Consider the following 16,344-nt stretch of genomic DNA (forward strand, 5'->3'; position numbering starts at 1 on the left):
GATATGTGACACCTGTATATCTGTGTGCTCCTGAGTCTGTATATGGGAGACTGTGCTGAGTAATGTGATATGTGACACCTGTATATATGTGTGCTCCTGAGTCTGTATATAGGAGACTGTGCTGAGTAATGTGATATGTGACACCTGTATATCTGTGTGCTCCTGAGTCTGTATATTGGAGACTGCGCTGAGTAATGTGATATGTGACACCTGTATATCTGTGTGCTCCTGAGTCTGTATATAGGAGACTGCGCTGAGTAATGTGATATGTGACACCTGTATATCTGTGTACACCTGAGTCTGTATATGGAGACTGCGCTGAGTAATGTGATTTGTGATACCTGTATATCTTTGTACACCTGAGTCTGTATATGGAGACTGCGCTGAGTAATGTGATATGTGACACCTGTATATCTGTGTGCTCCTGAGTCTGTATATGGGAGACTGTGCTGAGTAATGTGATCTGTGACACCTGTATATCTGTGTGCTCCTGAGTCTGTATATGGGAGACTGTGCTGAGTAATGTGATATGTGACACCTGTATATCTGTGTGCTCCTGAGTCTGTATATAGGAGACTGCGCTGAGTAATGTGATACCTGTATATCTGTGTGCTCCTGACGCTGTATATGGAGACTGTGCTGAGTAATGTGATATGTGACACCTGTAGATCTGTGTTCTCCTCAGTCTGTATATAGGAGACTGCGCTGAGTAATGTGATATGTGACACCTGTATATCTGTGTGCTCCTGAGTCTGTATATAGGAGACTGCGCTGAGTAATGTGATATGTGACACCTGTATATCTTTGTGCTCCTGAGTCTGTATATAGGAGACTGTGCTGAGTAATGTGATATGTGACACCTGTATATCTGTGTGCTCCTGAGTCTTTATATGGGAGACTGCGCTGAGTAATGTGATATGTGACACCTGTATATCTGTGTGCTCCTGAGTCTGTATATAGGAGACTGCGCTGAGTAATGTGATATGTGACACCTGTATATCTGTGTGCTCCTGAGTCTTTATATGGGAGACTGCGCTGAGTAATGTGATATGTGACACCTGTATATCTGTGTGCTCCTGAGTCTGTATATAGGAGACTGTGCTGAGTAATGTGATATGTGACACCTGTATATCTGTGTGCTCCTGAGTCTAAATGAACCACAACGAAACTTAGAATTAGCTGCGGCCACTACATTGTAGCACTTCGTGTACAGGTTCAGAGACTCAGTCGCACTCAGATATACAAGTGTCTCGTATTAAATTACTAGACTCATTTGCCCCTGGGTCCTTTATAAATAGAGGGAGAGCACCAGAGCTGGGAGTCTGCAAGAAGATCTCGGGACGCTCTGGGGGTAAGTGTCTAACTCCTCGCCTCACAACCAAATCACACTTGGCACACGTAAACTGTACTTTCAGGGGAATCGCTTCTTTTTTGTTTCTCTACCTTGAACTCTGTGCCCGCTAACACCCCAAAATGTGAGAACACACTATTCTGCAGGACGGCTTCCTACTACACCAAGATGATTAGTAATATTGCAACCGTACTTTACCTGACTTATCGTCCTACTGGTGACCCCTAAAGTTTGCGTATTGGGGGATCTCATGGTGTCATGTCATAAATTCTCTTTATATTAACAATCTACTTTATACCTGTTGTGTCTATTGCTCTGTAATATATGTAGATGTCAGATGTCTGAAACATAATCCAGATATTTGGTTGCAGCGGGTATGCGATTGGGCAAATGCCACGCATTTCAGGGGCAGACTGGGCTAAGGTCCTTAAGAAGGAATGTTAATGTTTATGGAACACTATTGAGAAATGTGCATTATATATATATATATTGCAGGTCTATAACGTGTCGTCCTTGCTACAACCAGATTTGTAACGCTGCAGCCTGGATATTGGCAGAATTGGGGTGCTGTGCCCTGGGAAGAAGGTGAGTTACAGTGATACACACAAGTGTGCTTCGCTTTGTGGGGGGGTACACATATAAAAATAACAGGCAGAAAGTGCAGCCATACACCTATACCCCTCACTGATTCATGGATAAACTAATCCGTAACTAATTCTTAATACTTCACTTAGTTGCTGAGAGGGTCATTAACCACTTAGGTCCTGAACTTAATAATAGTTTTATTTATATAGCGCTCTTCATCAGCAGGGCTCAAAGTCTCGTTACAAGCATCGAAAGCATAGCACAGAGGATTAGTATTACAGCCAGAAGAAAACAAACTGAAACCGAATGAACATAACGGGGCCAATGAACTTAATGCAGGGTTGGTGCAGCCATTTTGGGTAATAAATTCCACAGGTTACATAACCCACCCACAAAAGGAACCAGGCGAAGCAGCCATATTGGGTGCATTACTTAGGTTACCGTGGATGGCAACGCTTACAAGAGATGACCCAAAATGGAGAAGTTGCAGCATACTAAAGGTAGAAGCAGAGCCCTTGCATAAATGTCAGTTCCAAGTATTTTCATCCAATCTACGGGTTTACCGGTTGAGGCAGCCTTCTTGGGCGCACTACTAAGATAACAGTGTGTGAGATAAGCCCTACAAGAAACAAAGACACTCTTGGGGGTATATTTACTAAAGTGAGCATTTTTAGAAGTGGAGATGTTGCCCATAGCAACCAATCAGATTCTACTTTAACATTTATCTAGCACCTTCTAGCAGATAATGGCTAGAATCTGGTTGGTTTCTATGGGCAACACCTCCACTTCTAAAAACGCTCACTTTAGTAAATGTACCCCTTATTCCTGCTTATCCTATAATAACTTTGTGTAACCTGGTTCCATTTGAATCAATATCCGCAAGAATCTGTGCGGTGAATACACGGTCCGCATCGGCAAGCCGTGCCGCGTGTCTTTAGGCCAGCCGCTGTAACAGACATTCGTATTGGCACTTGCACTAGCCCTGCGCTAGGTGGAAGAGATCCATTAGAAATTACAGCTGTGTCCTCGCTTGCTGGTAATCCGCATTTGTTGTGTACATGTATAAAGTCACAGATGAAGCACAACTGAACTTGGCATGAGGAAAAGCCGCAGACGCTACGTCGGAGCCCTGTTTACACAGACTCTGACTCTGTCGCACAAAACATTGATCAGTGTGAGCTGAAGTTTTGTATTGGGAGGAGTAGAGATGTCAGTGAATCCTGCTGCCTGTGTATTAGGAGGAGCGGAGAGTGGTCTGTGTCTTGGTGCTTGTGTATTAGGAGGAGCAGAGAGGTCTGTGTTTCCTGGTGAGTGTGTAGTAGGAGAGGGGGTGGTGTGTCCTGGTGCCTGTGTATTAGGAGAGGAGGGGGTGGTGTCCTGGTGCTTGTGTATTAGGAGGAGCAGAGGTCGGTGTCCTGATGTCTGTGTATTAGGAGGAGCATAGAGGGTCTGTGTCCTGGTGCCTCTATATTAGGAGGAGTGGAGAGGTCAGTGTGGGTGTCTGTATTAGGAGGAGGGGTGGTGTGTCCCTAATGTCTGTGTATTAGGAGGAGGGTTGAGGTCTGTGTCTTATCTGTCTTTATATTAGGATGTATCCCTGGCTGTTGTGTATATAATCAGTTGCTAGTAGTTACAGTAAAACATAATTTCTTTCTTTACAGAACAAAAGAGAGAACCTTTGGGACATATTAAGGAAAACAAAATCCAGAGGAACCACTCTCTGCACATATGGCAGTCCTGAAACCTGGCCCGGACTTCTACAAGGAATATACTCACGTAGACGACATTTATGATGAGGTTGACACCTACAATGATCCTCATGGAGCCGGAGTTAGAGCAGAGGTTGGCGTAGGGAGAGTCAAGATGCACAAACAAGGGGTGGCACTTGAATCTAAAGTTGCTAATGTATCAGCTGGTGCAAAATTTAGTCTGAGGGACCTGGAGGCTAATGCCATGGTGGGGGGAGAATTATCCAGTATATCTGTCTCTACTGACCCTTGTGAGGTGGAATTAGGGTCTATATCCATTAATGTGCCTCCAGTGTCTTATGGGGTCACCGCTGTCAGTGCATCGGCTGGCGTCAAAGCTGATGTGAGCGGAATTAGAGCTCTGGCCACGGCAGAGGTAATCAGTGTGTCTGCCTCCGTTGGACCAGTCAAAACTAAACTTGGACTGGGGTTTGACACTGGGGTCGCAGTTGGAGTGGACGGGCTTAATGCCAGAGTTTTGGGTACCGGAATCCGCATGGGCGGAGGTAGAGTAAGCGCCTCTGTACTGAATTCGGAGGTGGAATGTTGTGTATCCTAGCTGTGCTGAAGGACGTGTGTGCGCGAATGTAATGGGGCACGAGCTGCGCAGAGCGCTGAGATTTCAGCGTTGTAGCTGCGGGATTTAAAGCAGCATTTTTTTTTTTACTTTTTTTTTTTTTTTTTTCGAAACCAGGTTTGGTTATTATGTATTTGGGATGATTTTGTTGTTGACCAATTCCCTTCAAGACTGGCCCTACGTACATGTCAGCCACCATGTTATAAATACCTCACGTACTGCTCCAGCCCTTCCCTACCTTTATACATTCCATTGCCCTCCCCTGCTGCAATCTATATTACATTTAGCTTGATGCCTGCACTTACATTACTTAACCTTTTAATATTACTCTTTGCTTTAAGAAAGATAACCTGACTTGTGCCTGATTGGTTAGGAGCTATTGAAAATGTAATATAAAAACAAAAACATTAAAGAGTCAAAAACTGATCTGTTTGGTTGTATTTGACGTTGCATGCAGTCGTGTCTGTCTCTGTGTGCTCAGTATTGGATTTCAGGGGGTTACAGCCACTGGGACTTGGTGGCTGATTTTACTGTTTAAATTATTGGTGCTTGAAATCTGCAACCGGGATTGTGGAAATGGCGCTGCTTCGAATGCTCTGACCCTGTCCCATGACCTCCCCATGTGACAGATGTATGGCAGACACAATATGCCAGCAATGTCCTGCGAGCTACGGCGAACTTGCACAGCGAATTAAAATTTGCGCTCCAATTCCAAAAACTTGCATTGATTATTTTGGATTTTTATTTTTATTTTTTGCACACCCATCTGGGCAGGTAAAAAGGTAGGGAAAATATTCTAGGGTTAAAAATGTTGGGACACCGGGTCTGATTCCAATCCGCTCGCTAGATGCGATCGCTCGCATCCAGCGTATGCAAATTTTTCAATGTGGCGGCATGGGAAGCGATCGCTCGCCAAGGCAAAAGCACACCCACTTTGGCTGTGCGAGCGATTGCTCTGTGTATGCAGACACTCATTAGCGTATGTGGAGACGCCCACTAGCGCACGTCATCTCCAGGAAGTGTATTAAAACATTGGTACATCGAGCACCATCGGTAGCGATCGCAGCGCTTGTGGTTGCCTTACTCAGCCGCAAGCACTGCGAGGACTTCAGTGTAAAAAACAGGCATGTGACGTGTACTATGACGCTGCCTGTTAATTATGCACTCCTTTAAAAACGGCGTTGAAACACCGAGGCACGCCTGCGTTCGCACCTCCACACCCCCGTTATTAGTGTCCTGCCCCTGTTACCACCCACAAACGGCCTCTCCTGTCACTCATTTCACTGGGCTGTCTTTGCTGGGCGAGCGAGCAGCCTGCGATCGCACAGAGTAGTTCGCGCACGAGCAGAACGAAGCATGCACGTTCGCAAACCATAGGGCCGCTTGCGAGCGCACAGCGCTAGCAAGCAGGTCTGAATCAGGCACACAGTGCAGAACCTCCAGTACACCCCTCCCAATGATTAATCATGCACTTGGAAGGTTTTAAATGGCATAATTTAACCAAAAGACATGTCAGATTCAGGTGAGTTACTGTAAAAAGCTCAATGAGTTAAATTATATAATACTGGGAGGGTTTTTTTTTGAACTACCAGATGAGAGGTAAAAGTATTCCATCCAATTTTTTACAGACTTTTTTAATAAAAATAATGAGAAATCAGTATACAGACCTTTTCTGTACCCCAAAATGCTGGAAAGACATTAATTTGCTGAAAACAACCTGCTTGCTAGCATTTTCCTCTATTAATACAAAGTACAAAAATCAGCCCTTTGCTGTTTAAATTATTGGTGCTCCTTATGGCCACTGAGAGCCTTCTATATGGTCCCGCTATCTCTGTTGTCAGATTTTCGGGGTCCAGGGTGGGTTCCCTACTTTTCATGCATTTCTCCCAGGTTGCATGTTGTAGAAAAGTTGTGCGCCCTTGCCACGAGTACACAAATTAACTACATCCCAGATAACCATATATGGTTGCCATAAAAATCTATTACGTTTATTAGAGGATGATTAGGAGTACGAGCATGGAACCCCTCTTGTTGTGAAGAGTGCAAGTACCACTGACTTAGCGGCCTATTCATCAACACTATAAAATAAAGTTTTTAAGGACATTTTCCTTAATTAACGTTGTTATTTTAGTATTCATGAAGAGACTTAACACATGAGATATCACTGATATCTCCTGTGTTAAGTCCCCCTGCGTTAATTTCCACACTCCCCATACATTAGTACATTGTATGGGGATATGGAAATTATGGTAATCATCAAATTCCGAGAATTATGTATTTTCGGAATTTGAGTTACTATTCGCCACTGTGAGGTGGCGGATAGCAGGTGACACTTGTGTCAGCATGTGCAGGTCCCCCGGCGTCTCCCTCCGGCGCTCTGGTCCGTCTTCTGGCTCAAGTGGCTGCTCGGACACTGTGTCCTCCCAGCAGAACACAATAAAGTTTAGAAAAAAAACACTTTACAAAAAAAAAAACTGTACTGGGGTCTGCTGGGATAACCTGTCAAACCAGTCACTGGAAGCGCTGCAGCGGGCAGGTGTGCGGGGACGGGGGGGAGGTGATGGGAGGGGGGGGGGCTGAGGGGGACACAAAATTACCGCGGCTGTAGGCAGTGCTGCGCATGTGCTGGGTTTACAGATGTAACAGCGCATGTGCAGCACGGATTCCAGCTGCGGTAAGTTAGTGTAGAGCGGGAAAACTATCTATTACCTAAAAATGACAGCTTTCCGGAATAGTTATGGAGAGGAGGAATGGTGAATTCCTCCGGTAATTAGGTAGAACTCCATGCAACTTCTAAACCTAATTACCTCCATCAAATGTTTAGGTAAGCAACAATCGGTGTCTGACTGTCATGTCATAGACTATGTTAGATAAATGATAGCTAGAAGCTGGTTTCCATGGGGAACTTCTCCACTTTCTCTCTCGAAGGTTTGATACATTTCCCCTAAAATCTGTAGCCACGCTGGGTGGTGTTACCATGTAAAAATTAGGCATTGGGGGGGAAGGGGGAGATTAGGATAGGCTAGGGGCACTGTACTTACGGGAACACTGGTGTGGCAGATGACTCGACTGGAACTGCTCATCACATCACCGCTAGGACCTGGAAGCCGCCACTGCCGCTGGGCAAAGACCACAAGGCCAGGAACGCTTTGTCCACATCCTATCATGTCGACATGGTCAATGTTGACCTAGTAAGCCACACCCCACTTTGCGTTCACTACCCATCGGTTCGTTTGGGGAAAAAGCCTGAAGCTATGACAAAAGCATTTTAAAGAGTGCTGTGATTTATTCTCTTTTAATGATAAAGTGCTGACATACAGTACTACACAGATCTGCATATTAAGGACACACAAATGAATTTGAAAGATTTGCAGTAGAAGGTAAATATGGCCCTAACTCCGTGGTTGGGGAACAGGGGTAAATTACCCCACATGGGGTAAAAATGAAATTCCTGGGGGTAATGGACGGACAGCCGGGCATGCATATTAATCATTCTATATTATAGAATGATTCATATGCATGCCCGGCTGTGCCGCAGGAAGGCTCTAAGCCGGATGCCCGCTGAGATGCTATTACCAGCGGGCGCCCTGCTCCTTCCCTGCAACGCCACGTTAGCCGGAGGCTGGATTTCTCTTCTGAACTCCAGCTCCCTCCTCTCTCCATGCGCACTATGGGAAAAACGTCATGACGTCTCTCCTATGGTTCCGAGGAGCAGCCGGGCGGACAGGACGTCGGCGGATGCCGGAGCGGGGATTAAGGTAAGTGTTTTTTTTTTTTTTTTTTGTACAATTGGCACTATATGGGGGCATTACTATATGATTTCCTTCCTTTCAAATCACGTGGGTAACGTCGGCGTATCTAAATATATTTTGGGGTAAAATAGTTCCCTGACCTCTGCCCTAACTGGAATGAATTTATAATCTAAGGCAGGGGTGGGGAACCTTTTTTCTGCCGCGGGCCATTTTGATATAAAGAACATTATTTGCGGGCCTGGTGCAGGCCACGCCCCTCTGTGTGACATCACAGGGGGCGGGGCCACAATTGCCAGTGATTACAGCAATGCCCGGAGCATCCTGAGGATGTTCTGGGAGCTGTAAGGGCAGCGGTGTGACCATGTGAAGCATCCTAAGGACGCCCCAGGCAGTACTGCTGCATAGATCCTGGCTGCAGGGTGCCATTCTAGGCACCATGCTGGCCAGATGAGGCTAGCAGAAAAAAGCTCAGAGGGCCAGACCAAATGATTACGAGGGCCTTATACGGCCCTCGGGCCTGAGGTTCCCCATCCCTGGTCTAAGGGGTGTGTGATACTTTATACATAAGGGGATGGATTAGTAATTTGTAGCTGCTGGTTGGTAAAGTGCATGTGATTATTGTAAGGGCAGATCTTTATCAATTACCTAAAAAGAAACCGCCTTCGGCGACTGGTGTTTCTGTGCCACTACCGGTGGTGGTGTATGGTTGGAAAGAGGTGAGACAGCTGAAACCGGAGACACGAAACATGGAGCAGTCACTGTAAAAACCTACGGCCTGATTTGGAGACGCTAATGCGATTTTCACGCAGATCGAGCGATTATTTGCCATTGTGCATACATATAGGCCGCTCTGCACGTGCGCAGTGATTGTGGACGCACAGAGGATCCCATCGCAAAGTGACTGACGCGTAGTCAGCGTTTGGAGGTTGTCTGAAAAAACGCAGGTGTGTCTAACCATTTAAACGCCGTTACATGGCGTGCATAAATAAGCCCTAGCGATCTCCTACACAGCATGAGAGCCCTCTGCGTGTCAGGTGAGCTGCCGAGTCTGCAGCTGGTCAGACTGTCCGCAAGGGCAGGGTCGGATTATAGGAGGGGTGAACGGGGCGGTCGTCCAGGGGCTCCCTCACTGGCAAAACTATTGACAGGAACCTGGCCACTCACCCTGGCCGGCTTCCGGTCCCGTCGGCATCAAAGCACAGTCTCGCTGCCACTGATTCATGGACACGACAGTGGCTCTCTATGGAGCCCCCGCCCCCTTGTTGACATAATGCTGCAATTTGTGGGTGCACGGGTAGGCGGTGGGGCCTAATGCAGTGAAGTGCCAGGAGGCCGCTCTAAAAAAAGAAAAAAACAACGCCCTGATTCACAGCGAGCCCTAGGCCACAAATCTTTCCAGCCTTGGAAATGGTGAATGACAATTTAAGTCCGGAATGGGAACATATGGGCATATTATTTTGCCATGATGAAGGCGTGTTGTAAAAATGTGCATCAGAGTTATCAGCGTTGGTCCCGATAATTATCATTTCTTATAACCACTTAGTAAAAAAAAAAAAATGATTGCTGGGAAGTAGTAGTAAACCCATGCGGGGACAGGGGCTCCGGCAGGAACCCGTCCCTGCGATGTGACAGTAGTACAGGGATGGCCAATGGGCATGGGCGCTAAGAGGGGGGGGGTACTAATCACGCCCCCCCCCCCTTCTCCCTGTCAGCTGTGCTGAACTGCAAAGGGAGTGCTTGCTGCTGCAGTCTTCTCTGGCTGTGTGGGGGAGCAATCATCCTCATCGTGCCCCTCCACGTGGATTTGCGCTGGGCTGAGGGGCTCACAGCGCCCCCCTCCACAGCAGAGCTGCAACTGTTTTTTTTTCTTCTTAAGGCGGTGTGACCACACCTCCCGTGATTAAGCCACACCCCTTTCAACCAAGCCCTGGCCAACTCTTGGCGGCCCTGCTAATGGGATCACTTTACTTACTGGTCCGCCTGCGTTACTGAATATGCGCGGTCATCACAATGCGCACGTGCTGATGGACCCCTCTCCTTTGTGTAGCCTTCAGGACGCAATGGCTGACACCATCTGAAGAAATCTATAGGTTCTGATTTTGGATCGAAAATCTTTCATATTTGCAAGTACACACTAGACGATATCTTGAGCGATTTGGGCGATATTCTGACGCATCGGAACGACAAATCGTTCAAATCGTCTAGTGTGTACCCACTATCGGGATGCCGATGCGCACTCCCACAGGCCGTCCGTCGCATCCTCGTATCTTTTGTACATGCAGAGAGATCTGAGGATGTCTCTAGCAATGCCATGCTGCAGAATGCATGCCCCCCTTGCATGGATCGTCTGCTCTAAACCAGTTGTGTCTGTGAATCTCCGGATTTAGTGCTTGTCCAGATGTCGTACAGTTAATCTAGAATAGATCTATGTGTGCTGCAGGTATGCTGTTTGGACGCACGCCACGCATTTCAGGGGCAGACCGAGTGTAACATGGACTTACATCCTGAGGAAGGAATGTTACTGTTTATGGAACACGATGAAGAAATGTACATTCTATATTACAGTCCTACAAAGTGTCCTCCTTGCTATACGCAGATGTATAACGCTGCAGCCTGGATGTTGGCAGAACTAGGGTGCTGTGCCCTGGGAAGAAGGTGATTTTTGGGCCTGATTCACAGGGGGATACAGATGTGGTCAGCCTGCATCTATTGGCGTTCGCCCGTCTGCCACGTTATGCAAATGCAGCTACAAGCCCTTCCCTTGTGCGTATGACTGCAAGGACTGAGGACCTGATTCAGACCCGTTCGCAAGATGTGATCGCTCGCATCCAGCGTATGCAAATTTGACGTCATGGGAGTATGCAGACACCCACTAGCGTATGTAGAGACGCCCACTAGCGCACGTCATCTCCAGGAAGTGTATTAAAACATTGATACATCGAGCACCATCGGTAGTGAATGCAGCACTTGCGGTAGCCTTCCCCTTCCGCAAGCCCTGCGAGGACTTCAGTGTAAAAAACAGGCATGTGACACTGCCTGTTAATTGTGTACGCCTTAAAAACGGCGTTGAAACACCCTGGCACGCCTGCGTTCGCACCTTCACTCCCCCGTTATCAGTGTCCTTCCCCTGTTACCACCCACAAACGGCCTCTCCCGTCACTCATTACACTGGGCTGCCTTTGCTGGTCGAGTGAGTGGGATACGATCGCACAGAGTAGTTTACGTTCTGCGCGTGCACATACACTAACCATCGGGCCGCTTGCCAGCGCACAGCGCTAGTGAACGGGTCTGAATCAGCCCCTGAGACTCTAACTGTCAGCGTCCGTACACCCTGTAACACAGCTACCTTCAGTGGTTCCAGCACTATAGCAGTTTCAGTGTCTCTGTCCCAGTACGGCCTTTTATGTGAGTGGATGAGCGTCTGTGTTGGCAACCACTTTCTCAGACATGCCTGCGACACTTCCATACGATGGACCATCTCCGTGCCTGCGCTAAGCCAACTCCATCCCGTGCCATGAAGGCGAGGAGGGGAACTGCTTCAGTAGTGCCTGCAGCAGCTAAAATGCTGGAGCGTACTGCAGCCGGCCTGTAGGTGTATGCTGTATTGTGTCTGGCGGAAGCTGCGTCACCGCCATCCAGTACGTACTCTGTAAGTGTCCCGGCGGCAATGTTGGTTATGTCTCCGGCTAGTGAATTGAGAGTTGCTCTCCGGCCGCTTTACAGGACCCATTTGCTGTAGTTACTTCAGCGGAATATACAACCGGGGCAGGTGAAATCTTGGTAGCCTATTGTACGTCCTATTCAGGCATTGGAATGTGCATGATCATGTGAGCGATCATATCGGTAGTGCCTAAGCTGCATACGTGTTGGAGGGGTAAAGTACAAATTGCCTTTCTGGGGCCTGGGTCTGGGAGAGGCCGGTGAGGCTCAGCCATGCCCCACATACTGGCAGTGCCACGCCCCCCCCCCCCTAAGAATGCTTAGCTTCTACATAAGGAACCCCATGGTGTTGTAGTGTCTATAATGGGTTCAGGGTGTTTGGAGCACACGAGCCCCTGGGTCACACCCTGCACCCGTTTAGTATACTTACCGCAGAGTCCCACACGGGCACCATGTTCCTGGAGACTTGTGCATGCGCAGTAGACTGGCACTGTACCAGTCTACTGTCTACTTGCAACTGCGCCAGGGAGAGAAGAGGGGGCCCGCACAGACTGCCCACAGCCAGGGCCGGACTGGCCACTGGACACTTCTGGCATATGCCAGAAGGGCCGATGGCCTAAGGACCGGCTCGAGAAGGGGGAAAGGAAGAGTCCACCCCACGGCTCCGGAATCACTATAATATCACGGAGACGGAAGGGGTGGAGGCATGGATGGGCCGGCGGCTGCTGTGCTGGGCCGGGGAGAGACGGGGATGTGCCGCGAGGCCAGCCCCCGTGACTCGAATGCCCCCTTGATTTAACCACGCCCCCTTCACACGCGAGTGCAGGGGCGGACTGCCAGGGCTGAAATACAGCCCCAGTCCGTCCCTGCAGACAGCACCCTCCTTTCTTAATCTGCCCCTGCGACGGGGCATTTCCACATCCCCAATTGGCTACGCCCCACCTGCTCCTGCAGCTTTGGGAATGCGCATGCACGTTAAGGGTTTCAGAGCAGTTTCTAAGAAGTGATCTTGAGATGTTCATTTGCCTAGTGCCAGTCTCACCCATCAGCTTCATCATTTTCTTACATACCGTACAGTAACAGACCTTTTTATTCCTGTCTTTTTGCTTCTAACACATTAGAGTGTAGTTGAACTCTATGTATGTTAATTAACTTGTTGAAGAGGGTTAGCGACAAACTTATGCTGAGGCCGCTACTCTGATGCGGGCACCATGTTTAGCTGTCCGTAACACCCATCCTCCGTGACTGATGTTCCAATCATGGCTTACCACAGCAGCTGTCCTCTGACCTTCTGGCAGCCATCTAAGTTGGGCACTGTGAGGAGGCAATCAGACACCGTTTGTTTGCAGACATCTGCACATGCCCAATAGATTGGTTGCTAATGGCAACTTCTCCACTTTTTGCACTGCCTGATACATCTCCCCCATAACAATGCTTTAAAGCACGGTGCTCCCTTCCAAAAAAATCCATGAAATGGACCCACCACTAAATGGTCATCGACTGAGTAATATATGATATTGCAGATTTATTACTATTGTGCCAGGGATTTCTTTTTCCGAGCTCTTGATGTTTTCTTGATAATCTGTGTACGTGCCTGACTATTACTCTGATATTTTATTTGTATTTATTTGGAGAATTTCAGTAAAAAGAGAAGAGAAAGGGGTTATATTTAGTCATTCTTTTCTGCAAGATCTTCATGTGTTAGAAATACTAAAATGAGAATTGTTGAAAATGAAGAAAGAGGCCTTGGGATTATATAGATTTGGGGTCTCATTCAGACCCGCTCGCAAGCGCCTGAGCGCTCGCAAGCGGGTTGATGTTTGGCTGTGCGCACGCGCAGCGGCCGCACTGTGCGTGCGCAAGCCCCGGAGCGAGAGAGAAATTCTCTTGCTCCGTGGCTCGCTTCAAAAGGGGCGGCTGCCGATGTTGATCGACAGCGTGCCCCGTTTTGTAGGTTGGGGTGGTTTCACAAATGGAGGCGTTCCCAAGCGAACGCTTGCCGTATGTGGGCGGCCCCACTGACATCACCAGTGATGTCAGTGGGAGAGCTTCCGGCTCTATTAGAGCCGAAAGCTCTCTGGGGCTTGCGGCAGACGAGACAATACCTCAAGGGTCTCATTGCACGCCCCGATGGTCGCGATGGTCTTGACCATTGCGACCATCATCCTGGCCGCTCGTTAAGGCTGTGGGTGGTAACCCACAGCCTAGCGAGCGGCCAGGAGGCCGGATCATTTTTTTTCATGCGGCCGCCCTCATTCAGAGCGAGCGCTCGCATTTTGCGAGCGGCTCTGAATGAAGTCCTTGGTGTCTATTAACAACTAGTGAAAAATTATTTTCTATAGCCGGTTGTTACTGATAATCCGGTTGCCTCAGCGATACTGGCTTAGGGTCTTATTCAGCCACTGCTGAATGCAGATTACCAGTGATCGGGAATCTGCGCATGTGCAGAACGGGTCTACGATCCCGCACATAAACTGGCAGCAGACTGTCAGTGATTGGCAGTCTGCTGCCGTTTGTGGGCAGGGAGGTGGCGACGATGGCCTCTGTTACCCGAAGCGGAGGTATGTCACCAGGGCTGGCTCCAGCGATAGCAGCGCCCCTGTGCCGCCCGAGTGATGGACTAAGGAATCTATATTTGCACCTCTATATACCCCTGCCTACACCTTCTAATATCCTACCTATAAACCTCTAAGGATGACGCTATTTTGCGTTCGCAGTCATACAGTAAATAAAGACTCCAGACTTGGAACGTGTGGTTCCAAAGCACAAAGTAGTATTCAAGTAAAAGTACAGTCAGTTACACACTATTGATCCATACACAATTCGGCGCAAAGGAATTATACAGACCCAAGTACAGTATACATATGCAGCGCTTTCTGGTCCAGATGTTAGGCATCAGTAAGAAACCCCTCGTCCCTCAGCATTCAGCAAGAAGACTAAAAACCCAGTGTTGGAGCACACATATTTATACCCCCCCGGAATAGACAGAACAATAGAGAAGTTTGTTGCTTATGCCATTGGTTCCCATGGGGGAAGCATCTGTTACAGAGCGTTTAACAGGCTGGTTCAAATAGACTCAACCCAGTCTCCAACAACTGGGGGTCTCTGCCCTCCCGCCCCATGCAACATCCTAACAGTTGTTCATATAATATACATTTTGTTGCTTGAAGTCTCTGCGGTCCATAAGTTGAGAATGCATGATGCGATCTCCACACCAATAATACCGGAATTCTGTTGAAAGAGTACGCATCAGTACGAAAGTAAACACTGCTTTCTTAGCATGTATAAAACCCTAGTTACCAAATAATCTTTATTTCACAGCATTTATACTAACTGAACAAACTTAAATCTTATACCTTTTAAAGCTTATTAAACCTTTTAAGTGAATATGTAATGTGTAAGTATGCGGGGTGTGATGTAAAGACGCTAGTTAACTTGGGGCAGATGCGTGCGCATGTAGCTAACAACCAGCGTTTTCATCCAGGATCTTATGCATTCGCTAATATGCGATTAGTTACCAGCGCAATTGTGCGTATTAATGTGTGTATGAGAAATGGAGCACTTAAATCTCACTTACTAAGTGAACACCTAGCAGTGTGGAATGCTGAGCCTAGTTCCACACGCCCCCCTCTCTCAGCAGCCCCCACCTTTCCCAGGCTCAAAAGAAAAGTCCTTTATTCTCCCAGACTCTTGTGTGAATGCAAATTAGCCCAGCTACAAGACCCAAACCTAAGATAACACTCTTGGCTTTGAAGGTATTTCATTGCAGGAAGCTTGCTAATGTAAGGTGTGTATTCGAGCCGGGCCACCTGGAGTGAGAGCAGACGTTATCCAGGAAGCTTATCTACACAGGCTAGTTATCACATGGCCATTTGCTCTGTTTTAGCTAATGCAATATATCCTTTAGGGGAATTATAATAATATACACTTTATCCAGAGCACCCAAACTACGTAAAGTCATGAAATGGGCTTTTGGTGAATCGCCGTAACTTATGGCGATGGTTACAGATGCAATCGCATGATGATAATAGTATTATCGCCACATGTACTAAAGTGTGAGTTTATCTAAAATGGCGCTTAGGCGGCCATTCGCAAAATGGCATCTTGCGGCCAGTTGCAAGATGGTGTCGCTGCGATTCAATTTTAAACTGATCTTGTCTCAGCCAATAATCCAGCTTCGACAGATGCCCCTGTAGTCGTGAGCGGCCACTCCCCCTAAAAGGCGGCCCTCTCTCTAATCTGCGTCAGAATAAAGGAGAATGTGTACAAATCCTCTATTGATTGTACCTGGTCCCCTCCCGGTTGAAAAAGATGTTCCCCCGATACGTCCGATAGATGCTGGCGTGGCTGTTCGTTAGACGCTTTCTTCCACATTTGGTGGAGTTGTCCAAAACTTACTGGTTTCTGGTCAGACATTAGGAATTTGATCACTTCGATTATTCAACTCCCAATCCCTCTGGATCCTAAATTTTTTACTTTTACCCTTATCTATCCCAGTTGCCACTTATCACCAAAATAATTAACTTAGGCATATTCTCTCACCGGCCACCTGTCAGCTGGCAGCTGATTGGAAGCAGTTATCGCCCCCTTCCCTTCAATCAATTATTAATAGGGTCTGAACGGTCCAGTGTATGGAATTTATGACCAGTATCCTTAAACATTCCTCCAAGT

At 47.6% G+C, this 16,344-nt stretch overlaps 1 protein-coding gene across 3 annotated transcripts in view; it reads left to right on the plus strand.

The window, feature by feature from the left end:
• Nucleotides 1-16,344, plus strand: part of LOC148532583 (NACHT, LRR and PYD domains-containing protein 12-like) — a 64,067-nt gene that overhangs the window by 24,510 nt on the left and 23,213 nt on the right. For all 3 annotated transcript variants that reach the window (XM_088467632.1, XM_088467631.1, XM_088467630.1), the window contains exons 3-4: nucleotides 1,847-1,936; nucleotides 3,598-3,778. In XM_088467632.1, coding sequence (XP_088323758.1) covers nucleotides 3,665-3,778 — 114 coding nt within the window. In that variant the 5' untranslated portion in view covers nucleotides 1,847-1,936; nucleotides 3,598-3,664. The remainder of the gene's footprint in view (nucleotides 1-1,846; nucleotides 1,937-3,597; nucleotides 3,779-16,344) is intronic.

Source organism: Taudactylus pleione, unplaced genomic scaffold (assembly GCF_031769625.1).
Source record: "Taudactylus pleione unplaced genomic scaffold, aTauple2 ptg000073l, whole genome shotgun sequence".
Lineage (NCBI taxonomy): Eukaryota > Metazoa > Chordata > Amphibia > Anura > Myobatrachidae > Taudactylus > Taudactylus pleione.